This window comes from Malaclemys terrapin, chromosome 2, assembly GCF_027887155.1.
Source record: "Malaclemys terrapin pileata isolate rMalTer1 chromosome 2, rMalTer1.hap1, whole genome shotgun sequence".
Lineage (NCBI taxonomy): Eukaryota > Metazoa > Chordata > Testudines > Emydidae > Malaclemys > Malaclemys terrapin.
Genome location: NC_071506.1, coordinates 85,350,452 through 85,376,596, shown reverse-complemented (window position 1 = coordinate 85,376,596; position 26,145 = coordinate 85,350,452). Strand labels below are relative to the sequence as shown.

The following is a 26,145-nucleotide window of genomic DNA, read 5'->3' as shown; positions in this document are numbered from 1 at the left end:
GCTATAGTTCTAGTGCAGTGTAAGCTCGGAATATATTAAGTGCCAGTATTTGTGAGATAGAGGAAACCTTCTAAGCTACCATTTGAATGTTACATCTATTGATTTATTTTTAACTCCACATTGAGACCTGAATTTTTAAAGAGACAAATTAGCCCAGTTCAGCAGATTTTGTACAGTTCCAAATCAATGGTTTTGAAAGGTGTGTAGGTTAAGATAAATCAATATTGGTTTTTTAACTTTATTATACCGAAGAGGATTTATTTAAATGTTGCTGTACTTTGAAATTGATGAAAATGTTCTTTTGTTTTCCATAGAAACGTTCCAGAGGTCAAATATTGTTTGACAAAGTATGTGAACATCTAAATCTTTTGGAAAAGGACTACTTTGGGCTAACATACAGAGACATGGAAAACCAAAAGGTAAAAAAAGACACATCAGCCAGGGTTTTCTTGAATTAAAAGGAAGTAGAATGAAAGTCAACAGAACTGGAATCTTGCTAACTGGCATTGATCTTGAGTTTGCATGGGATAAGATATGTGACCATCAGATTTTTTTTCCGGGTGATCAATCCAGAACTGATGTTTTAGTTTTATCTCCAAAAGGATGCATCTTTATTTAATGCCATCTCCTTTTTAATTGTTTGTGCCTCCCAAGAACAGGAACAATGTTCTCCTGTCTTCCTTTTGCCTTAGAATCATAGAATCATAGATTATTAGGGTTGGAAGGGACCTCAGGAGGTCATCTAGTCCAACCCCCTGTTCAAAGCAGGACCAATCCCCAACTAAATCCCCAAATTGCCCCCTCAAGGATTAAACTCGCAACCCTGGGTTTAGCATGCCAATGCTCAAACCACTGGTTATTTATGATGTAAGAGAAGTTAATCATGTAGCTTTTCTCGTATGGTTTGTTCCAATACTGCCTTGAAAGTCAGATTTACATTCATAAATATATTTAATACTAAAAACAGTTTATTTAATGTTAAGGTTGTGACACAGACAGGCAGAAGTTAATTCACTATTGCTGCTAATTCCCTTTCAAGACTCATGTTATCTTTACCTGAGCATTATTGCTCAATTAGTACTGGGATATGATGATCTAAGATCCATGCAACATATACATTGTACACACATTAAGATGAGATAAGAAGCAGCAAAGGACCCTCTAAATATTTCTTTAAAGTACTTTAACTCCCTTTTGATATGTCTTAGTTAAAATTTATATTATAAAAGAGTCCCCTAACAGGTTTTCATATAAGTATGTGACTGTTTTCTCTCTTAGAGAGAACTCTTACTTTCTATATTTATGGACTTTTTAAAATGAGGATTTTGGCACTGATGCAAAAAGCAATTAAACAGATGCTTAGTTCCATCCTTATTCAAGAAAGCACTTAAGTGTGTACTTAACTTTAAGTTAAAGCTCAAGGTAAGCATGTGCTTAAATTCTTTCCTGAACAGTCATGCTTTCCTGAAGTGGGGCCAAAATAAGTGTGTATTTAGAAATCCTGTCAGATTATTAATAGTGATGATGTTCAACATTTATAGATCTCAAGTTACTTTACAAAAGTGGCTAGAATAAGTCAATAATTAATTTTAAAAACATGTACATGATAGTGTCAGAGCAATAGTTTATTTTTAATTTCTACATATATTTTTTAAATTTTACAATGTAAAAACAGCTTGTTCATCCTTCCCCCCCCCCCCCCCGCCCTCACTCCCCCCCTCCACCATAGAAAAAACATCTTCCAGGCTGAAGATCTTTATGCTATATAAGAATCCACATCAAATTTTTCCATCTGAGTTACCTGAGTTACAAGTATCTGAAAACAGGGCTTTAAAAAGAAACCCTGAGGCAATCTTAATTGTAGTGGCATATTATACTCTTGTAGCCTCATACTTTGGAGTTCAGACTAATTGATTCTGGGCAGCTGCCAGCTGATTAAGGGAAGGCAGGGTAAGGTGCAAGGGTTGTTCTGGGGTTTGTTTGGTTTTGGTTTTTGCTATATTTGTTTATCTTTCCTTGAAGAAAGTGGAATTTTTCCTAGGGGATTAACAAACTGCTTTTGTTATGAACTATATACATATTAAATATTAATTTGCATTGGTTAAGACAATGCTGAAGGTCAGGGACATAACCTCCCAATATCTGAGAGAGAAAAACAGGTACAACGCCGTCTAGACTGTGGATTTTAAACCATGCCGCCTGCCGAAATGGTTAGCGATACTATGCTGCAGTCAGATATCCCAAGCGAAATTGTGAGGCAGCCACAATTCCTCCTTGACTGCCAGGGAGCATGCACTGCAGTGGCAGTTCCCCATCCTTTCAACAGCTGTATTGTACAGTTCTCTCATACACCTGACAAGCTCTGCTGGTCAGTGTGGATGATGGCACTGCACAGAACACCTCACCCTTTTGGGTAGCTAGCACTGGAGGAAATTCTAGCAAGGGACAATGTCTGAACACCTCAATGGATTAAAGCCTGATTCCTGCACTGGGGCACAAATAGAGGAGAGGCTCATGTCCTCTTCCTCCTTTTTATGTACTTAAGCAGGGCCAGACTCTTCAGTCCCTCCAGCCTTTCAAGGTTTAAGCAAAGAAGAGCCTCCTAGTGTGCTAATGAAAGGTCAGTGGACATGCTGCCAAAGGATGCCTGTGTTCTAACCTAGTCTGCAGGTTCCTGTGATCTAAGCCGTTCTTACGACAACAACGAAACCCTTCAAGGAATCAAGTAAATGTATTAGCATAAAATAATTGCTGTAGCTACAGTATTCCAAAGGAAAGAGATGGAGCAAGAAGTTAATTTAGCCAACAAATGTGGCATCTGCTGCTGAGATTTTAAAAGGCCACTGAACACATGTAACTTTACTTTGTCTCATTTCAGTGCTGTTAATATCAATGTTTAAAAATAATTTTCACTGTATTTTTAGTCAAATTAAAAAAAAATTTCTTTTCAGAACTGGTTGGACCCTGCAAAGGAAATCAAAAAGCAGATCCGAAGTAAGTTGTAATCAATCATGTGTCTGTGTGAGGAGATCTGGGAAATGTTTTAATAAGGAGAGCAGTGTTGATAATATGAAATACTTTTCAACAAAATTAAAACATTTATTGAAAAATAACTTCACAATGCTCTGTATAAAATGGGAAATGCTGCTTTCCCTGGTATTCCACATTGTTTGCATGTAATAAATGGTGTGAGGAAAGTCCTACATACTCATACAAAAAAGCTTCACGTTAACACACTTTCCCAGCTTGAGAGAACATATTGCCAATATAAGTGACTATATAAAGCAGCAGTAACTACTGAGAGATCATCTTCCAGGTAGAACCCTACTAAGCACACTGACACAACACATATGGTTTAAGGCCTCCAGATGCAACTTCATTTATGAACCAAGTTAACCTGGTACTTAACTATTAATTTATTGCCCAACAAATATGCACCAAGCAAACTAATGGTTACCCAAAAAAGATTCACACTTTCTCCAAGCTGTGTGTTCCCCATGGCTATCTCCTTCTGAGAGAAATTAAACTCTTCACTGGAAGTGCCCCACACCATATACCTGCTATTATCTCGCCCAGTGCTCTGGGTGCCTTTTGGACATTAAAAATAATATCCCCCTTAAAAGATCAAAAAAATCATAAATACTTCTCACCATAACAAATTGCTACCCATCCACCCACGTCATCTGCCTACACCAAAACACATGTTTATAATTATATCAGGACTCTGCCAGACCAAGCAGGGAAGTGGAGGACGACCTGACCCCAAATGTGACAATCTATCTAACCTGCTGTAAGGCACAGAGACCCAGAAAGAGTGGAGGACAAGGACTATTGAACTCCATTTAACTGTGCCATAAATAACATATTGCCTCAGTGGGAGATTCCAGTCCAATGTAGTGTGTAGGGGTGGATCACTGCAAGAGAAGTTCTCTGGCTGGCAGCCTGTGGAGCAGGAATATTCCTCACCCACACATGTGGTTCTTTAAATGCCCTCACCCCTTGGGCCTGAGTTACCAGTTAGAATGACTAGTAGGGTGCAAACCTACCAATCACTTGCAGGCCTGAGCTCCAACCTCACCCTCCCCAGCCTCAAAGACTGGTACTGTATGGGGAAGGCATACAGGGGAGCAGCAGGTAGTTGAAGAAGTCTCTGTGAATATTGCACTCCCTCTTCAAGAGAAAACATCACTTTTATCATTAAGCCCCATCTCAAATGTTAAGTTTCTTATTATTTATTCAGGTCTGTTTCTGAGTCTGTAGAAGAAGAATTGTTGGATGTTTTTCTTCATCTTTTTTTTACTCTCTAATAAAATCAATCAGTTGGTCAGGATCATGAAATATAAATGTCTCATTGCTAAAAACAATTTGACGTTTACAGAGAGGGAAAAGTCTAAACTCAGCATTAAGCAATATAATCTTTGGGGCCTGGGTCACAAGATATAAATTGTTTTCTTTGAATTACTGTCATTTGGGCCACGTCTGGGAACACTGCTGGCCTTACTTACCAAAACACGTGTTAGTACAGATATCCCTCTACCCAAAACATCTTTATCTCGTTCCTGCACTTCTCCAATAACTTGAACTTTGTTCCTAAGATGACTTACTGCTTCACAAGGAGAATCAATTTTCTGCTTCATGTGAATATTTTAAAAGGCTCAGTTGTTAAATTTAGCTGTATGCTGTGTTAGTAATCCAAAAATGTTTTGAAGGGACCCTGTGTCAAGACTGCTAGGCTCAAACTGTGACCTACCTTTCTTTTCCTCCAATAGCTCTTTGGAAACCTGTTGTAATGTTTATAAATGTGATTTTATTTTGGCAAGAAAACTTCGGTATTCTCCTCCACACATCTTATAAATAATCACTTTCAGCAGCCTAGCATTTACAAGGAATTACATCTGGTAGTTTGTGTTTCTAGGATCAGGCCCTAAAATAGTAGGTTACCATTTCAAGATTCAAAGGATTAATTTAAACTTAGTGTGGAAAATTTCCCTTAGAGTATTTTTCATAATGATTAACTTCACCTTTTCCAAACTATCCTAGATATTATATATACTATCTAAAAATGAAGTGCAATGAAAAATAATTGAAATCTGTGTTTCATTGTGTAATTGTTAATAGGATACTGAAAAGTTATCACAGGAAAAGAAAGTGCTGTAGACTTTGATAAGTTATGTAGATTGTTGATGCAATTAAGGCAGTCCAACTACATACAGTTGATTGCAATGTATTTAATGTGTGTTTTAGCTAAGAGCTAGACAATGAAAGATTGTGACAGCAAGAGACTAACCAGGGCAGAAAAGACTAGTCCTACAGTTGACACTGGGAACAGTTAGAGTTGTCATAGATGACAGTGTTAATTTGCTTGGTTCAGATAATTCTGTTAAGAACTTTGGAATAGTAAAACTATCTTACAAGTGATCTATTTCATGAATGATTAGAACCACAATTGTATTGAATACTGATAAGAATATAGGATAAATGTCTGCTTTCAAGAGTGCTCAGTTCCACTGCAGGCAGGAGGAAATCCGAGCCAGTATTTGAGAAAAGAATTTGGCCAACACTGTTTATAGAGTTGTGGGTCTGATTCTCCTCACACCAGTTTAAAACCATGGACTTTAATAGAGTTATTCTTGATTGAAACCAGCGTAAGCAAGAGGAGAATCAGGCCTGTTATACTTTTTTTTTTTTCTTAGAGAATCATATTCCTGAGGGGCACAATGTGGATTTAATTTATTTCTTGTTTGTCAGGGGGATCTTCTCTCTCCCTTCTTTCTCAAACAAGGGTGTGTATCCAAAAATTTCACAGAGGATTTGGGGCTATCTTCTTCTGTATTAAATGTCAACCTCTTTTAGCATATGAAATCTATGTTCTCGAATAGATTCAGCAAATTAAGGCCCTGGTCCTGCAATGAGCTCTGTACAGCTGAAGATCTGAAGGCCCTGAAATCATGAGGCAAGGAATCAACCATGCAGATCTCATTGTAGGCCCTAAATGAACAGTCCCAAATACATGATCAAGAAAACTATATGGAATTTTAAGGCAATTTAAAAGTAGCATTTGCAATATAGTCAACATTAACACTTCCTCTCTTCTATCCAGCATAAAATCCAGTAGTAGAAGTTGACACACCTTCAAAACATACGTTCATCACAACTTAGACAGTGCAAAATACCTGTTAGTTGTGTTAGAATGAAAGAATACACTGTAGAGTTTATAAAGAGGAGTCCTATTTCACATAGTGCCCACAAAGAATCTGTAACCATCATTATACAAGTGTCTTGGACATTTTTTTAAAGTGTATTTTTCAGTTCAGTGCTGTATTTTAATAGGTTACCATATTTTAGAAAATAAAAGCATCAGGTTATCTTGATGTCCATTTCTCAATTCCCACAGTAATGTCACCTGAGATATTGGTTGTGTGCAAGGGGGTGATCAATTAATATAGGGTCTCTGTAGTAGTAATATAGGTGAAGAGCTATGTAATTAATGCAACAGAATCTTGGTTGCTGATAGGCTGTACCAGAGGTTGGGGCCGGGTGTGTGTGTGTGGTTTGTTTGTTTTTTTGCTTGCTAGTTCGCCAAGCATTTGGCTTTTTTATTGGTGCCATTTATTAAACATGAGACATCGGTTTTCTAGGAATCCTTATCCTCTTAAATTTTCCCTATTTTTTTGGAATGGTCTTGGTATTTTTTTATCTATAGTTTTGAAAAGTAAGGTCCTATTAAAAATGTCTTATAGGATGTGTAAAGTTATTGCCTGTGACAGGAGTTATCTAAAGTACTACGATTATTGTTTCCCTTGTGTTAAAAATTTGGGTCCATTTTTTTCATTAATGGCCTTTACATTTGTCCTTGCAATTTTGTCTATATGATAATTTATGCCAGCTACAGAGACAGTGTGTGTGCTAAAACAGCATTCAGACACTGCTGAGTGTGGGGTTATAGAATAGAATGATCTATTTTGCACATAATTGTGGTCACATAGTTAAAGCCCATTTTCATTTTTAGCCTGTGGTGTTTCCAATGCTTATCTCCACGTTTTGTTTTCTTTTTATTTTATTTCTATAGGCTACCTTTTAATACATCTAATCTCAGTAAACAGACTCTTTTCTTGCTCAGTTTTCAGGGCATTAGAAATAAATTACTCTTCACTATGCAAGAAAAGAACTGTAGGCCTCAAACTGTAACTGTGAGAAGTAGAAAGGTATCTTAAATATTGTATACAAGAAGAATATAAATCCTGTCATTTCTGAATATTTGACTGGAATATTTCCTAATTTATCTTTTAGATTGCTAGTAACCTAACAGTGTGAACATCTTCATTTGTACTTGTGTAGGCAATTTCAGTGAACCTGTGGGTTTTTTTCAGGTGGTGCTTGGCAGTTCTCCTTTAATGTGAAATTTTACCCTCCCGATCCTTCCCAGCTGTCTGAAGATATTACCAGGTATTTGAAACAATAAATACCTTTCCAAAAGTGCTTTTAAACACATTTTTGACAGCAGTGACATTCTATCTGTCTGGAAGCATGAATGTTTTTGTTTTACTATCAGCCGCCTTCTAATTATGAGCTAATGGGAAATATTTGATGTTCTCTTAGTAGAGAAAAGGTTAATAGTTGGGGTTTTTATTCATTGTTTTGACTTCCAAACTAGAAGACTTTCACATTTGATAAACTGATACCAAAATCAGGCTTTCTCAATACGTATTTCTAATGAGAAGAATTAATTCTAGCTTCAGAGTTCACAAACATTGCAGTACCCAGTCTTGCCTATTAGTGTTTTGTTGGGTCCTCTAGACACTGTGTGACACAAATACAACTATAATCATCAAACTGGACATGAACATGAACCAGGATTTCGAAAGTAAACATTACTTACCTCTTTCCCTCAATTATGTGTTTTCAAATTTAAATCCCCAGCTCTAAGCCTGTTCCCATGGTTTTGGTTCAGGGTTGATCCAAACCCCAGAAGTGGGTTAATTCCCAGCTTTATTTTTGGATACAGCCCAAAGTAGCAGGAATTCACATCAATTGGTCTAATGCGACTTCTGCCATTTGGGGGGCCAAAATTTCACAAGAACAGCTCAGGATGCCTTTGAATCTGAATCCTAACCTTGGTTCACCCTGAAAACTGAGTCCAGAACTAGATCCTAGCCCAACCTAATTTCTGGCAGTCCCTTCTCTCTGTGAAGGACCTCTTGGGGCTAAGTGACCCTGGCTGTCCCAGTGGTGCAGCACCCTTCTGCTGACTTTTTAACCCAGTCATGCAGTGCAGTCTAAAGCATTCTGCATCCCAGTCTCATGCAGTCTGGGCTGTTGTGAGATTTGGAAAAGACATCAGGCTGCAATGTTCACTTACACAAGTAGAAAGGCCCAGAGCTGCAAGGAAATATGGGGCCTCAAACAAAAAATAAAACTGTGACTCCCCTGTAAACCATTATTTTGCACAAACTTTTCTCCCCCTCTATCTTACATTTCCTAGTTTCACCTCTATCCTCTTTTTGTTTTTAACCAGATTGTTCACTTGCAACTTATACTTTTCTTTTGTCCACTTCAGACTACCCTTTTTTCACACCACCGTTGCCAACCACCAAAATCACGAGTCAGACCCCCAAAAAATCATGAGATTGGACCCCAAATCATTCAGTTCTTTAATGTTTATGAGCTATTTTCTGACTTTTTTTTAACTCCCCCACATCATCATCATCATGGAGAAATGCGATTTTAGCCACCTCATCTCTACAGCAATTAATTCTGCCCCACCCTTCCATCACATTTGCTCCAGACCCACATCAACTCCGTCCACCCAACCATACAACAATCCTCCTTTGCTCCACAGCTGCTCCTCCTGCAACTGTGGAGGAGGTTCTCCCCATTGCTAGCCCTGGTGCGGCAGCATTAGAGAGGAGCAGAGGTGGGAGGAACCAATCCCTTTTCACAGGAGGGGGTTGGGGGAGATAGGAGCAATCCTATAATGAGAGGCTGGGATCTCTCTGCTCCCGCCTCCCTGGCCCCCTCTTGTGCAAATGGTATTGCCTGTTTCCTCTCTGTTCCTGAGGGGAGGGGAGAAAACGTTGCCCGCCTGCCTCCTGTAGCAGCTCTGATTGGCTGCTCTTCCCCAAAAGGTGGTTAGTGAGAGAGGGCTTTTTTCCCCTAGGCAGGAGAGATTACAGAGATTAAGCAATTTGCCCAAGGTCTCGCTGTAAATCTGTAGTAGGGTCAGGATTTTCTCCCAGTCCTGTGCCTTAGCCACTAAACCACCCTTCCTTTCTAGTTCCTCTGAAACTATTTTCAGTTTCTTCTATCTGGCCCTCACATTGCATGATTAATGGGATCATTTTTAGCAGCATAGCTACCCTTATGGGAAGTAGTCATTTGTTGTTTTTGCTTTTTAGCTAATCAATTAACTGGTATTTCTGAAGTGCTTATTACAGAAAATTATAAATCAAATAAGATGAATTGCTCAGGATATCTGTACGACAGTAGATACCTTAGTATAGTTAATATCTAATGGGGAATTTTCTCTGTAACTTATACCATAGGTTCTCAACCCTGTGGGGCCGTGATCAGGTTTCAGGGGGTCCGCCAAGTATGGCTGGCATTAGACTCTCTAGGGTCCTGGGCAGAAAGCCAAAGCCCTGCCACGTGGGACTGCAGCCCGGGACCACGGACCCCACCACCCGGTGCTGAAGCCTGAGCAGCTTAGCTTCGCGATGCCTCCTGTGGTTTGGGGCCCCAGGCAATTGCCCTACTTGCTATCTCCTAACACCAGCCCAGGTTTTTATATCCAGAAAAACAGTTGTTGCGGCACAGCTGGGCTGGGGAGTTTTTGTAGCATATTGGGGGGCCTCAGAAAGAAAAAGTTTGAGAACTCCTGACTTATACTAATAGTTATAAAACACAGAGAGTAGCCTATTTCATCAATGAATCTCAAAGTGCTTTACGAAGATTAGTTATTTAAGAGTTAGCATTCATTTGTTACATAGACAAGCATTTATCCCAGTTTTACACATGGAGGAACTTGGGCATAAATTGGGTGTTTTGCTCAAGGACTGTGAGTGGCAGAGTCAGGAAAAGACCCCAGAAATTCTTACTAATGACTGAACCACATCACTTCTCTAAAAGTGCTGGAAGAACTCCTGTAAACTCTTGCTCTTATTTATTGTAGGTACTACCTCTGCTTGCAGCTGAGAGATGACATAGTGTCTGGAAGGCTGCCTTGTTCTTTTGTTACTCTTGCTCTTTTGGGGTCCTATACCGTTCAGTCGGAACTTGGAGATTATGATCCTGATGAATATGGAAGTGATTATGTCAGTGAATTCCGGTTTGCACCAAATCATACTAAAGAACTGGAAGACAAAGTAATCGAGCTGCACAAGAGCCACAGGTGAGCAGCGGACCTCCACTCAACTTCCACTCAACTTTGGAGTTTGAGCATCCTCCATGTGAAATATTAGAATCTGATGCAAAATATTTTGAGGGAACTAACAGTTCTGCACAGGTCTTTTGGAGGAGTGAGACTGTTTTGCTAGGGAAAAAAATGTTCTTTAGCATGGAAGATGATGATGCAAAATGTGTAATGGCTTCTAACTAATTTCTGACAGAATGTGTTTCCCATGTACCGAAGTTTATTCGTATTATTCTTGCTCAAAACTGATACTAGTAATGACTGTTTTTCTTCAGGGGAATGACACCTGCAGAGGCTGAGATGCATTTCTTGGAGAATGCCAAAAAACTATCCATGTATGGAGTGGATCTACATCATGCCAAGGTCTGGACTATGATTAAAAACTCTTTGTTTCATATTATGGGGCCCATTTCTATACCCCTTCTCAGCTTGACTTTATTTCAGAAGGTCCTGTTGATTTCATTTTTCTTACTGATTTCAGTGGGAAAACTTGTAGATTAAGTACTACTCAAGGTGAGCAAAAGTGGCAGAAATAGGCCCAAAGTGATTAATGTGTCATGATGTAAACGCAGCTACATTTTGTAGTTGTTGCAGAATTTAACTAGTTGATTCCAGTTCCATCAACTGTTGGTACGCATGTTTCAAAAAGTCTGTGAAGCTGATTAAACAAACAAATCTTTTTTGAAAGCTGTGATCTGAGAAACAGTTAATGTAATGAGCCTCAGAGCTATTGACTGGATTTGTTTGAAAAATATGCATTTTTATCAGAAGACATCCAGACAATGATTGATTGTTATTTCATTCAGCTGAATTTTCCAATTTAATAAAGTCAATTATGGTGTTTTATCTAGACAAGCAGACCACTTCTAACACTGCAAAAGTCCTTTGAAGCACTTTGTTAACCATACTGGAACTTAATCAGATTGGTAGTGATAAAGGGACTGACGGTTAGCTCTCATTGAAAGAAGTGTATTTGTTTCAGTTAGCCCAATGAATAGGAACTCTCTTGGAATCAATCTCCCATGATGAAACTGTCTCTAAAATCATCAGCTAGGTTAGGTACATTCACAGATCAAGAGGTACTCACTCAGTGTGGTTGATGAGAGATCGCCAGTCATTTCGTAGTCTTGTGGGGGGGTTGTTTTTGAATTTTTCTGTTTCACTATTCAGAAAAAGATTCATAGATTCCAGCAACTGTAGAGTGAAGTCAGTAAATGTCCTTGGCAAATTGATGCTGGACAAAAGACCAGAGCTTTGGAAGAGCACCACATTTTTTGTGAAGGGTCAAATTACTGTAGAGCCATTTTCATTCTGCATCAGAACCTTTCAACAGCTGAGATAAATATGCTGCTTGGATCTTGAAAGGGCCTTCATCCATGTGCATGAGGCATTTCATAGGAACTGTGTATGTGTATTACAGACTTCAAGGTAATCCTTTGTAGTCTATTAATTGCCTACACTGAAAATGAAAACGCTGTCTATGGCTCAGTGGACAGCATTCTCCCAATAGGCATGTTATTGCTTTTCTTGTCTCTTGCATGTATGCTCAAGATCTTGAGGCACATTTGGAGCAAAGCTAGAACTGGAATAGGAAATGTCACTCCTTTCTTTGTAGCATTTTAACATCCTCCATCCCTCAGAGGGAGATCAACAAAGAACATTTATGAGTTTTTGTGCAAAATATGTTTTGGTCTTTGATACCAAAAGTTAGTTACTTTGCAATAGGGCCTAGTTATTCTCTCAAAAAAATTATGTAATGCTGGAGAAATGCTGGTAACTAGAAGAGTACAACTATTGGAGTAACCTATTCTGTGCAACAAAGACCTTGTTACCCAATTTTATCTGACAGAGAATGAAAAGCAAAAAGGATCAGGGCAAAACTTTCAGTAAAGTTGATGTGTATTTATATCAAAGCTGCTTACTGTTTAGAGAAGGTATCATAATAAAAGCTGCATCAATGAGCTGAAGGCTGCAAACAGTCACTAAGTTAATTATTCTGTTCCTTGATTAAGCACTCTCCTTGAAAACTGGACTGACAGTTGTGTTTATAAATGGGAATTAATATTTTGATAATTATGTAAGTTGCCTACATATGCAAAACTGTACAAGTATGTGTAATGTATTCTCCAATGTGGCTACGACCTTGCTGCTCTTTAGAGCTGCCTTGGCTAGTCTCTTCACCCATATACTAAGAGCCAGAGTCTGTCATTCTTACTCACATTGAGTAATACCTGCTTCCTCAAGTACTCCCACTTAAATCAGCAGGACTGCTTGGGGAATAGAGGTGGCAGGATCTGGGCCTGAATGCAGGTATAACTGGTACAAAGGTTAAAGTTCAGGAAAGAAATCTTTTCTTAAACAGGTAATATGAAATAGTCCCTTGCATCTGGGACTTTGTGCATGCATTTTGCATATGGACCTCAAGCCTTTATTTTTGAAAATATGGCTCAGTATATTTAAACATTTCTTTGTTCTTAGAAAAATGAAAAATTGAAATATACTGCAGACACTAAATTTTATTTTTGGATAGTACATCCCAACACTGAAATCTAGTTTTATTTAGACGGCATTCCCCTTTGAGGGCCCCACACACATTATTGCTGTATCTCTTATTGATCTCTCATTCATGGTGCAGTACGTTTTACACATTGTCTAGTTCTTTGGTGTATATCTCACCTTAAGAAAGTTCAGCATGAGTAATTTTTGAATTGCAGTAGAATTTTCAAATTGTGAATTTCCTTTACAACTAAATTAACTATGCCTCTGGTCTTTTGGTTCACCTTAAAATGCAGCCAGATTTTCAGTATGTCTTTAAAAGATGATTTGCTAGGAGACTAAACGAAACCAATTCACTCATTTCATGACTGTCATAGTATGAAAGTTTTGTAAGTTCTGTTGTCAGATTGTTGTTAACTTAAAATTGTTTTAAAATAATTTTTAAAAAAGCCTCCAAGCTTAACGTGATAACCTTTTTGTTTCCGATGGTACTTAATAAGCTAGATGAAACAAATATAATGAAAAATGAATCCTTTACAAATCTCCAGTTGCATGCATCTGTAATAGTAAATGGCAAAGAGAGTTTTTTAGACTATTTTGTAAGATTTCTAAAGGGGTGCTTTTGACACCTTAAAGTCCTGAGAAATGTGAACTGCAGCCTGGTTTCTCAGGCAAAATGAGTGACAGCACAAGCCCCATAAGCAAAGACTTTAAGGAACCATTCCATTCTAAATGCTGCTCTTTTTTTTTTTTTTTTTTTTTTTGCTATTTACTAATTCATTTACGCTGGCAGAGAAATGAGGAAGAAAGAGTATTGGGCATAGGTGCAACTACATAAATAAATAACCTGGGGAAGAACTAGATATGAAACTGCACAAGACCAACAATCATGATGATGAGGGATATAGTAAACAGGATAGTAAAGAAATGTCCCTCATCACTCTCAGTCTTATGGTTGTGCTTATAGCATTAGGGAGGTAATACTGTTTAATAAAGCAATTATCAATGTCGTTAAACCTCTTATGCTATTTTTTTTCCTTTTTGGAGTCTTTCAGAGAAGTTTTTAACATTCAGTAAAATCTTTCATCTTCTTTGTATATGATGTTGTTAAATATTGCACCTTACAGCTGTTTGTATAAATATGAATAAGTAAGCAAGCTAAGGTTACCTAATGAGTCACCACAGCTAACACAGTTCAAATATGTAGCTCAAATAAGAACAAGACATATAAAATTATGGAACTTTGGAAAAGGAGAGAAGAAATCAACAAAGTATGTTGCTTACTTTTTCAGGATTCTGAAGGAGTTGAAATCATGTTAGGGGTTTGTGCCAGTGGTCTCTTAATATATCGAGACAGACTCAGGATAAATAGATTTGCCTGGCCAAAGGTTCTGAAAATTTCATACAAGAGGAACAATTTCTACATCAAAATCCGACCAGGAGAGGTAAGCAGACCCTGACACATATACTAGTAAAAGAAACTTATTCAAACTACCTTGTGACCTCATGGACTGGTTTGTTTGCCATTGTTCACAAGTTTGTATCAGTACTCTTCATCTAAATTTTTAAGATGTATTGAATTTTTTTCCCCTTTCTTAGGAAAGATTAGGCAAATCCCTTATTTAAAATATGTCTAAAATACATTCTGGGTCATGAAATAACATGAAGGATGAATTTGTCCTGTTGCATTTAAAGATAACACTCTGATACCACGTCATAAATATTTTGTGAATGTGAATAATATGTTGATAAAATATTAGTAAATACACTTATTTATTGGGTGCTTCTCACTGTAGCTGGTCAGAGATTACACATGGTTTAAATGGGTCTGTTCACCCTTTCCAATCAGAGGAGCACATAGGCCATGCATTCAGTGCTTTACAGATATCCTGGAATACTAAATCAATGGAATAAAATTTCTATCCATCAGTAATATTGGTACCTAAGAATCTTAGTCGTTTCAGATCTACAGCACTTCATCTTCTGAAGTGCTTGAAGGTGTTATGAACTATTGTATGAAGAGTGCCCTCTGGTGGTTTGATTGAATGCATAGCATTCACCACAAACCCTTTCAATGACCTTCCCTTCTCATTTGCTTCTGAAGATATTCAACCCCATAGAGATAGATTAGACAAATGCTTCCCACTCTCATTTACTAACTCCAGTTCCTTTCCTATATACCTCCTTAATCCTAGTGGTCTCTGAAACCCAAATCAATCTCAGGGGACTCTTTCTCACCTCAGGCTATTGTCAGAAAATCCAAATGTTTTCTCATTGCAGTTAAGTTGCTAAAACATTAGAGCAACAAATAGTTGAAAGGCACTAACCACATAATTCTTTCTCCTAAATCTCCCAAGCCCTTTCTTTAAAAGTCTGTGCTGTGCTACAATGCATAGCGCAGCCATCTTAATCAATAAACTCTCACTCCTCATTCGGAGTCCTAACAAACTATTCCATCATCACCCAAACTGGGATTTCACGACAGGAATCAGGAGACTGTATGTGTTTATATTTGTAGAGATATGCAGGTATGTACATATGGAGTAATGAAATGATATAGGTAGAGAAAATTAATATGAAATTGTATCTAGACAAACTGGAGAAATGGTCTGAAGTAAATAGGATGAAATTCAATAAGGATAAATGCAAAGTACCCCACTTAGGAAGGAACAATCAGTTGCACACGTACAAAATGGGAAATGACTACCTAGGAAGGAGTACTGCGAAAAGGGATCTAGGGGTCATAGTGGATCACAAGCTAAATATAAGTCAACAGTGTAACACTGTTGCAAAAAAGCAAACATCATTCTGGGATGTTGTGAAGGGGTGGATTAGGCCCTGAGGCCCCCTGTTGGAGGCTTTGTGGCCCTGCCACACTCCACCCCAGAAAAGGCGGGAAGAGAGGTTCTCCAGACTGCCTAGAGCATCTGTGTGGGAAGCAGCCAATCAGGGCCCAGCGGGTCAGTATGAGAAGAGATGCAGGGCAAGAGTGAGGTTCAGTTCCTTGCTAGAACTGGAGGAGTGTGCATGGTGTGTGCTGGCTGAGGGAGCTGCACGACCTTGGATTAGGTAGTGCTGCCAGAAGCCAGTGAGGCTGCAAAGGATCCCTGAGCTGGTTGCAGGGACTCCATCAGGACAAGGCCCTGAGGTAAGGTGAAGATGACATGGGGCCACGGGGAAGTGGCCCAGGGAATTCGAGCAGTAGCACGACTTAGGCTATGTCTACACTACCGCAGTAAGGCGACCTACGCTACACAACTCCAGCTACGTTATTCATGTAGCTGGAGTCGATGTACCTTGGTTGAGTTGCCGCAGGGTCTACACCACGGGGGGTCAACTGGAGAAACTCTCCCGTCGACTTACTTGACTCTTCTTGTTGGGGGCAGAGAACAGGGGTGGACTGGAGAGCGATCTGCTATCTATTTGGTGGGTCTTCACTAGACCTGCTAAATCGACCGCTGGTGGATCGATCTCAGAGTGTTGATCTCATCTGCAGTGTAGATGAAGCCTGAGATAAAGGGACATAGGGACAGCGGCTAACTACAGGGTTCCTGGGCTGGGACCTGGAATAGTGGGTGGTCCCCAGTTCCCCCAAGCTCCCCATTAGTGACTGGGGGAAGTGGAAGTACCCCAGAGGGGGAACTGAACTGAACTGTAGAAGCCCAGCTGAAGAGCCGGGGCCAGAAAGGTCCTGAGAGGGCAAAGACATTGCCTCCAGGGAAGGAGCCCTGGGACACCGTTCTATTCTGGAGCAGGGACAAACTGAGGCATTACTGAGGGCACTGAGAGAGGACCCTGTTAGACTTATACCCCAGAAGGGATTTGCTTTGCTTTTAACACGCAGACAGACTGTGTGTGACTCGGCTGGAGGGCTGAGTCATCAAAGAGACACCACATAGAGTACAGGCGCACACACTTGGCCGGAGGGCGGGGGGACTCACGAGAGGTGAGTATGCCCCGTTATAGATGTATGAGGAGGAATGTTGTAAGCAAGACATAAGAAGTAATTCTTCTCTACTCTCTGCTGATTAGGCCTCAATTGGAGTATTGTGTCCAGGTCTGGGCACCGCATTTTGGGAAAGAAGTGGACAAATTGGAGAAAGTCCAGAGAAGAGCAACAAAAATGATTAAAGGTCTAGAAAACATGACCTATGAGGGAAGATTGGGAAAGAATGGGTTTGTTTAGTCTGGAGAAGAGGAGACTGCGGGGTGGGGGCAGGCATGATAACATTTTTCAAGTATATAAAAGGTTGTTACAAGGAGGAGGGTGGTAAATTGTTCTTGTTAACCTCTGAGGATAGGACAGGAAGTAATGGGCTTAAATTGTAGTAAGGATGGTTTAGGTTGTACTTTAGGAAAAACTTCCTAACTGTCAGGGTAGTTAAGCACTGGAATAAATTGCCTAGGGATGCTGTGGAATCTCTGTCACTGGAGATTTTTAGGAGCGGATTAGAAAATGGTCTAGATAATACTTAGTCCTGCCTTGAGTGCAGGGGACTGGACTAGATGACCTCTCAAGGTCCCTTCCAGTCCTATGATTCTATTATTAGAAAACATGCTTTATAGCGATAGACTCAAGTAGCTCTATCTGTTTAGCTTAACAAAGAGAAGGTTAAAGGGTGGTTTGATTACACTCTATAAATACTCACACAGGGAACAAATATTTGATAATGGACTCTTCAAATTAGCAGAGAAAGGAATGGCTGGAAGTGAAGCTAGACAAATTCAGATTTGGAAATAAGGTGAAAAATTTTAACAATGAGGGTAGTTGACCAGTGGAACAACTTACCAGGGGTTGTGTTTTTTTTTTTTTTTATTATTAATTTTTTTTTAATCAAGGTTGGATGTTTTTGTAAAAGAGACACTCTATTTCCAAAAGGAATTAATTCAGGGAAGTGCTATGGCCTGTGTTATGTAGGAGGTCAGGCTAAATGATGATAGTGGTCCCTTCTGGCCTTTGAATCTATATAAATCTGTAACTACTCATTTTTTCTTTCTTTCTACCTAGTTTGAACAGTTTGAAAGCACTATTGGGTTTAAGTTGCCAAATCATCGTGCTGCAAAGCGTTTATGGAAAGTATGTGTTGAACACCACACATTTTTCAGGTATGTGGGGTTTCCTTCCTAAAGGTTTAGAATAAAGCCTGCCCCCCCCCCAACAAAAAATTGTGCTAATACAGCCAAATGACTTGGGATCAAATTATTACTCTCTGATCGCTGAGATATTTGGAAAGATTACTATTCCCAAAGTATTTGTAATGCTTCACCAAAATTATTCCAACTGTGGCTGGTCCTTAATTGGACCTTAAAATATCACATGATTTTGATTGCCAGTTTGATATTTTTCATTTCATATGCACAATGATGTTATCAGTTAATGCTTGTCTAACACCTACAGTTTATGGGCTGATTGGAAATTTGTCCCCTAATTTCTGTACACATTCTCTTTCTCACTCACTCACTCACTCACTCACTCACTCACACACACACACACACACACACACACACACACACACACACACACACACACACACACACACACACACACACACACCTTGTGTGGCAACTGGAAATTTTTTGGTAGACTTGAATAAAAATTAAAAAAATGAGATTTTGGTTGATGTAAATATGAAACTGCAGAATTCAATCATGATTCTTGGGATACATATGTAGATGTTTGAATCAACTTATTTTATCCATCCCATAATTTTCATTATTTAATGAGCCTTGGGCATCTGAGGGATTTAGCAGCTGTGAAGATACAGCCAGGCTTTTGTCACCCAAAAATGCCTGAGAGACAGGTTGGGAAAGTGGAAGAAAAACACTAGCTGGATGTTTTTACTAAGGTAATAAGCAATGGGATATTTAGTAATGTTTACCTATGAGAGTGGGATTTTCAAAGGCACCAAAGGCATCCAGTTCCCACTGAAAATCATCTAATTCCACTTGGTGCTATAATACAGTAAGTTTGGGCTTTAACATAGGTTGTGAACTTCTAATTTAATTTAAAATTGGTTTATTGTTTAAAAATAAACACGTATTTAATTTAAATGTAAAAATTCCAATTTACATTAAAAAAAAACTTGTCATCGTTTTTTTATCCATCCTATTGATTACATTTGGTTCACATTTGGAAAGTTTTCTTTGCAATCACAAGGGGTAAAAATACGTTACTCCCCTCCCCCACTCCCAAAGGAAAGGTTAGTTTTTGCAGTACGACTCCATGGTAAGAAGGGGAAAGAGCAAATTCCACTACCTGTGTAATTGTAGAGTACAGGGGGCCCCAACTTCAAAAATTCGAACACCTGTATGCATGTAAGGCCTTGTGTACATTGAGAATCTGGCCTGACTGCAAGGATCGATGGCCAGTCTCCAGTGTAGCTGTATCAACAAAAACCTCAAATGTAGGCAAGGGCCTTATCCTGGCTTCAGGCAGCATAACTGACAGTCCACAAGAATATTGAATCTTTGTTTCTCTTTTTGATGATTAGAAAAAAACAGTGCTGAGGTGTCTCTCTTTATTTTAATAAGAGATTCATTCACTAAATAACCTCATTTTCCCCATAAAGACTTTTTGTGAAAAACTCAGTCTTTCTGTATACCATTACGAAATTACTTAGCCAATGTCAAGGGCATGCTCTATGTTTCCCTTTACACAGAGGTTGACAGAACACAGATTAAGATAGGTAAAGATACACAACATTTTACTTTTTTTTAATCCACAAAATAAATTCTTTGTGTGTGGAATAATATTTTTACTGTTCTGTGTGTATTAGGCTATTGTTACCGGAGGCACCGCCAAAGAAATTCCTTACACTGGGTTCCAAATTCCGCTACAGTGGAAGAACACAAGCCCAAACCAGACGAGCCAGTGCACTAATAGACCGTCCTGCACCTTACTTTGAGCGTTCTTCCAGCAAACGTTATACTATGTCTCGCAGCTTAGATGGGGGTAAGATCCTCTTGATTGTCTTCCTTGGAGTTTTGTCACAAATTATAATCATAAAGGACAGTGCTAGAGAATAGCTATAAACCTCTTGTGATCTCGTATCCTTTCAGCTTCTGCTGAATGAGACCTGTAAGTATATTCACGATGATTCTTTATTATAAGTAGATAGCCTTTAAATAAATATTGGCCCTTCTCCTGCTTTTCGTAACTTTGCACAGTCTGTAGCATAATACTTATGCGGCAAGAGAACCAAACATTTTTCTGTATGGTTGTTCATCTAGGTGGATTTTAAAAGGTTTTGATTCTGGACAGATGTTATATGATGCTAAATAATCACACCACTGAGCACCTTTCTCCAGTTAAGCAAGCAGGGTGAGATTTTCAAAGGATCCTAAGTCACTTAAGCTCCCAAGTCACCAAGATTTTCAAAGGCTCCAAAGTCACCAACTCCTACTGACTTTCAAAAGAAATTGTTCTCCTCTGTCACTCAGGGCCTTTGAACGTACCATCCCCTGTCAGTTTATATGCACTCAAGTCTGGATTAGGAAGCTAATGAGCTAGTTATTTTCTTGAACTAAAGGGCTGGTCAGCTCCCCCTTGCTTGCAAGCGCACTGACTGTATCCTGGAACCAATGCCCCTCTGTTAGCTACTGGTGTATAAGGAGCACAATGTATGATGGGACAAGACATAGAAATAGCACCCTGTTGACTTCTGCTCCATGCTGCTGATTTCAGTTACAGTAGAATCTCAGAGTTCCGAACACCTCAGGAATTGAGGTTGTTTGTAACTCTGAAATGTTCGTAACTCTGAACAAAACGTTATGGTTGTTCTTTCAAACGTTTACAACTGAACATTGACTTAATACAGCTTTTAAACTTTACTATTCAGAAGAAAAATCCTGCTTTCCCTCTTTTTTTTAATAGTTTACATTTAACACAGTACTGTACTGTATTTGCTTTTTTTCCCCGTCTCTGCTGCCTGATTGCGTACTTCCAGTTCCAAATGAGGGGTGTGGTTGACTGGTCAGTTTGTAACTCTGGTGTTCATAACTCTGGTGTTCTACTGTATGAAGAATCTCAGCAGGCATTCCCAGCAGCAACATGCATAGGCCAACTCCCCCTTTCAATGCCTCCTAGCTCCCAGCTACAAAGATGGGCCTTACCATTCACCTTGCTATCCAGCCAGGGTGAGGCAGAGGCCCAGCTCCCATGTGCTTCCTATGGTGTACTTGATCTCCACTAGAGAGCAAGAATCCCTTGCACTGAGAGGTTCCTTTCTAGGCCTCAGGAGGAAAAGAGATGATCTCGAGAGAAAGCAAAGATCCCCTTTGCTCGATCAGCTTTTTAATCCAGCCAAAGAAGGAGAAAAACAAATTTCCTAGCCTCTGAAGACTGTGAAAGGTACCCAGCCTAGTATGCCCCTTCCCTTCAAGATACGTTGCAGATGCACTAGCCAGAAAAAGGGATGAGTGAGTGCCTAGTGGAGTGGGTGAAGTTAAGCTGGGAGGGAGGAAGAGTAAGAGAGAGAGAACTGAATGCGCATGCAGAGGTGGACTGTGAGAAGGACGGGGTAAGGCTGGGGTAAATACATAATTTTAAAAATAGTGAACAAAAATATGTAAAGTTGAATGGAAAACAGTTACAATAAAATACACCTGTTGTCAGATTTTACATAGATAAAAACTCTCGCTGTCTTTCCCATCTTGGAACGTTACTAGTCCATTCCTGCCAGTGATGACTTTTTTATCCTGGACTCATAAAGACCCTTCTGAAGAACACTTCACAGAGTATGGGATGCACTAAACTGCATGTACAATAGTTTAAAAAAAATGTTTGGAAGAAACATCATTCCTGGGCTGCATTCCTCAGCCCCATCACTGCAAAGTACTTTTGTCTTTTGGGAGCTGTTCAGAAGTGTTTGTGGGGGCTGCTAGCATCTGCCAGTATGTGTGCAGCAAACCAGCATTCAAAGTTTTCTCCAGGATTTAGATTAATTATTGGTTTTGTATGAAGGTTGTAATTTAATTTTCTGCATGGAAATGGCATAAGAATATGATAGAAGTTCACAGGTGAATCATTTCTCTTCAATGAGTAACAAATAGCATTTGTTTCTTATTTCTAGTCTAGCATAGCTGCTTAGCATGATATGAGATATAGCTTTTTACGTAAACTAATTCAGATTATGTAATATTAAGGATAATATGGCATAGGTTAATATTACTTTCTTCCTCCTCCTTTTTCCTTCTTTGTACCTCATGGAAATCAAGGTTCTGCTTCTCCTTTAGGTTAAACCAGCATGCTGTTCAGAAATCTAAACTACTTGGTCAGTTTTTAGTACTGTACTGTTGCACCCCACATTCATAATTGGTTTTTGATTTTTTTTTTGTGTGTGTGTGAAAAAAGTCTTTTAAGAAGCTTTATTTGAAATGACTGCATTTTTAAAAAATGAATGCTGACAAAAGGATATCACAAATGCTACACAGATGATACATAATGAAGACTACTGAGGTTAGGGGGAAAATCTGTGATTTTAAACATATTAGTGACAATCCCTCCCTTCTCCCTATGAAACGGATGCCAACGGTGCTTATCATTCATTAATTTGGATCCTTCTAATTCTAATATGCTTCATGCTGGTTACCAAGCAACTAGTGACCTGACTGCTGTGCATGTATCTCCAAGCACAAATTACCCTTCTGTGTTATTTTATTTTATTTATAATATCCAAACAGTCCCCATCCCCCCCTCCAAAGGTCATCTAAGAGACAAGAAATTTGAAATGCTTTCTTATGAGTGTATTAGGATCTGCCAGGTTTAAAATACATTAATTTGCATAGATAGACCTAGTAGGGTGGGGAAAAGAGGTCTTTGGCATTCATTCAGATTTCATTGCATGAAATTGCAGGATCAGGGCTAGTGTAAATTTTCACATGTGCTAGTAATCTTATGGGTGTGAGCAATCCCATTGGATTAGGAACTGATTACATGCATAAAGTTATTCCTGTGCAGGATCTAGACCTATAGTTGTATTTATTTGTTAATCTGCTGCTACTTTTGGAATCATTAATATGTATTTAGGTTTATAGATTATTGAACATTTAAGACCTAAAATACTGAGAAAAGCCATATCCTGTTTGGCTTACTCACATAGATAGTCCATGGGCCTAAACACAATATTTTTGCCATCCTGTTTTTGAGGTTGTGGGCATATTTGACTGTCAGATTTTAATTCTGAATAATAATAATAAGAAGAGAGAAAAGCTGTTTCTTGCTTCTCAGATGTTATGCATGTGTTACATTAAGAATGTCATTTTGTGTAATGCAGTGCAGCTATATACAATGCATTTGATTTGCATTAAGTTATATTGTGACTAGAGATTCAAAAAATTCCTTTGTTCCTCTACTCCTGGCTGAAGTCATAGCTATTTTTTCTTACATTCCTGGCCTACTAATATGGCAATGCATTAGTTTCATTCAGATATTGAATCATGGTAAGCGCTTTAACAGCTTACTAACCGTTCAAAATAATGCGTAATGCATGCATTATGAATGTAGTGTGTGTATACACATACATCTGAAAATAATGTGTGTATGTATGTCTATACAACCCAGACCTTTAAAGTAAGTACACAACACTTTTATTTAAGTATATATGCATGTTTTTGGATACCTGAAATATATTTTCATGTTTTCAGCAAAATAATGTTTTACTAACCCAGCTTCTAATTTTATTCAGATCTGCAGAACAAGCTATTTCAGACTTTATCTCTTTAAATTATATTTGCTTTTAGCATCAGTGAATGAAAACCATGAAATGTACATGAAGGATTCTATGTCTGCTGCAGAGGTTGGTACTGGCCAGTACGCCACAACAAAGGGCATCTCTCAAACCAACTTGATAACCACTGTGACTCCAGAGAAAAAAGCAGAGGAAGAAAGAGATGAGGAAGAGGGCAAAAAAAAAGGAGAGGAAATCACCCCAGTCTCTGCAATACACCATGACACAAAGGTAATGTTTTCAGGTTTACTATTTAACTCACCCAGCTGTGAAGTACTTGAAGCACCACAGTAATTATTAGAGAAAGAAGCAAAATGCAGTAAGGATAAGAAGGAGAATGTGTATTAAATGCATAACAAGAAAACTTTGTATGCTGCTATGAGAGTGAGTAGGTGATGTGTTTGAAATTAATTCATGCTTTCTGCTATTTGGCTTAGAAACAGTTTGATTTAGCAGTCAGTGTGATATGGCTTTCAAGGGGAACATCTAAAAGAAGTGGCATTTACATACTACACTTTTGATTTTTTTTGTTTTTATTTTATTTATTTTGTTATTGTTCACTTTTCAATAGGCAACAATATTTTTCAGGTTTTTTTGCACAGTTCAGTGTTTGAAGAATCACTTGGTTTTTTTTCTGGTCATATTCCATACCTCAGCACATACTTAATGGGCATATAATCTCTACACCTAACTGTTTGGTACTAGTGTACTGTAGCATGTTTTTTTCTGGCTTAGTAAGTTGTTGGCTTCCCTTTTATGTAGTTTTGCACTGAAAAGCCTATTTTTACTGGCATTTCTCTACTCCTTAGTCATATGGTATAGATTTCTGTCATTCACCACATCCCATTCTCCTCTCCCAATAACTCTGGAATTCAATTTGCTCTATTTTTGATAGAGTAAATCAAACAGAGCAAATGCTGAGCTTCAGAGATTAACACTGAAGAAAAAGCAGGTAGAATCAGGAAATATGCAGCCAAACAATCTTCCTGTTCTACATCAGAAAAAAATAGCATGTGAAATATTTGTATCTAGGATATAATGCAAAGGGACATCTTTTGAACTTTGATGCTCCACATTTTCAAAAAGGGTGAGGCCCAGCCTGCTTAGAAGCACAAAATTGCACCTCCACATTTTATACCCACAAATGAATTATGGATACAAATCTGAGAGCTTGCACTTCTCACTACCTGAGATATGCCTGCAATAAGGTAAGTAATTGGAGGTTTAAGTCTCTAAACAGACACCTACAATTAAGTTGCAGGTTCAAAAATTCAGGGAAAAAATGTACACATGCAAATTGTACCCCAAAACAGAGACCACCCTTTAGAGCTCTCTTTAAAAAATAATACCTTTGTAATTTTTAACAAGGATTGTGAATGAAAAAGACTATATTGAAATTCAAATGTATGTTGGGGGGGGGGAGGGGCGAGAAAATATCCACTGGAAATAAATGCTGTCCCTATGGGATTGTTAATTTAGGTCAAGCAGAAGAGTGAGCTGCAGTTCAAAGGAGACATATAGCTGGAAATTGCTAATGAGACTTTCAGAAGAACATTGTGAAGTTACTTACCCATCCCCAGAATACATAATTTATTTTTCAAAAATAAAAATTGTGTTTAAGTAATCAGTTAAGAGGGCTGCAATTTTAAAATACTATTAAAGACCCAGTTCGGTTTCTATTGAGGACCATGGGAGTTTTGCCATTGACCTAAATGGGAATATGGATCAGGCCTTATTCAAAGAAATCTAAACTTTTGTATATAGTTTTTCAGCTTTTCTGATAAGGGATTTTACAGTTTGAATTAAGCATTGCAGGTCTAACTAGTATACCAGGAGAAATTCTAAATGTTAATTCTCCAAGCATGTAAATAAATTCATTAAAATATTGCTGCAGAGGAAGAATTTACAAATTATGACTTTTGGCTTCATATTGTAAAGAAATGTTTGTGTGCATATATCACATATAATAAAGTAATTTCATCCAGATTTAATCTGTTTGGACACTTCAAAACAGGTATGGACTTGAACATAGCACTTGACCATAAAATTATTGGCAGATAGTTAAAAAAGGAATTCATTTTGAATAATGTTTAAAATTGATGTTATATTAAACATAAGTATCTCAAATTTATAAAATGGTTTTTTACTTGTTTTTTTTAAATTCTGGAATACTATGAAATTGGATGCATCATTACCTAAATTAACTGGAATCAGGAAGTGTGTAGTTATGTGATCTGTTTGGATACTAGGCTAAAGGAAAATAATGGGGGAAATCAGTAATTTTTTAATGTAAATGTTAATCTTAAGGGGACCAGCTCCTGCTACTAACATGCGTAGTAAGGTTTACACACAGTAACTAGTGATAGTAGGATATGGCATTAAGGCCCCTTATCTCGCAATTGGCTCAGTGCAGGCGGGTGCCTGTTCCCACATGGAGCTGGTTTTGGGATCAGGGTGTAAGACTGTAAATGCATGTGAAATGTAGAAAACTGGTCTAGGAAGACAGTAATAATG

At 38.5% G+C, this 26,145-nt stretch overlaps 1 protein-coding gene across 24 annotated transcripts in view; it reads left to right on the top strand.

The window, feature by feature from the left end:
- The window catches only part of EPB41L3 (erythrocyte membrane protein band 4.1 like 3), a 195,793-nt gene that overhangs the window by 142,940 nt on the left and 26,708 nt on the right, over positions 1–26,145 (top strand). For 21 of the 24 annotated variants that reach the window (XM_054017403.1, XM_054017410.1, XM_054017399.1 and 18 more), the window contains 9 exons: positions 315–419; positions 2,952–2,994; positions 7,371–7,446; positions 10,169–10,387; positions 10,684–10,771; positions 14,197–14,349; positions 17,913–18,010; positions 19,681–19,856; positions 23,645–23,862. In XM_054017403.1, the coding sequence (XP_053873378.1) occupies positions 315–419; positions 2,952–2,994; positions 7,371–7,446; positions 10,169–10,387; positions 10,684–10,771; positions 14,197–14,349; positions 17,913–18,010; positions 19,681–19,856; positions 23,645–23,862 (1,176 nt within the window). The remainder of the gene's footprint in view (positions 1–314; positions 420–2,951; positions 2,995–7,370; positions 7,447–10,168; positions 10,388–10,683; positions 10,772–14,196; positions 14,350–17,912; positions 18,011–19,680; positions 19,857–23,644; positions 23,863–26,145) is intronic. The other 3 variants (XM_054017395.1, XM_054017400.1, XM_054017407.1) reach the window with 1 other exon arrangement.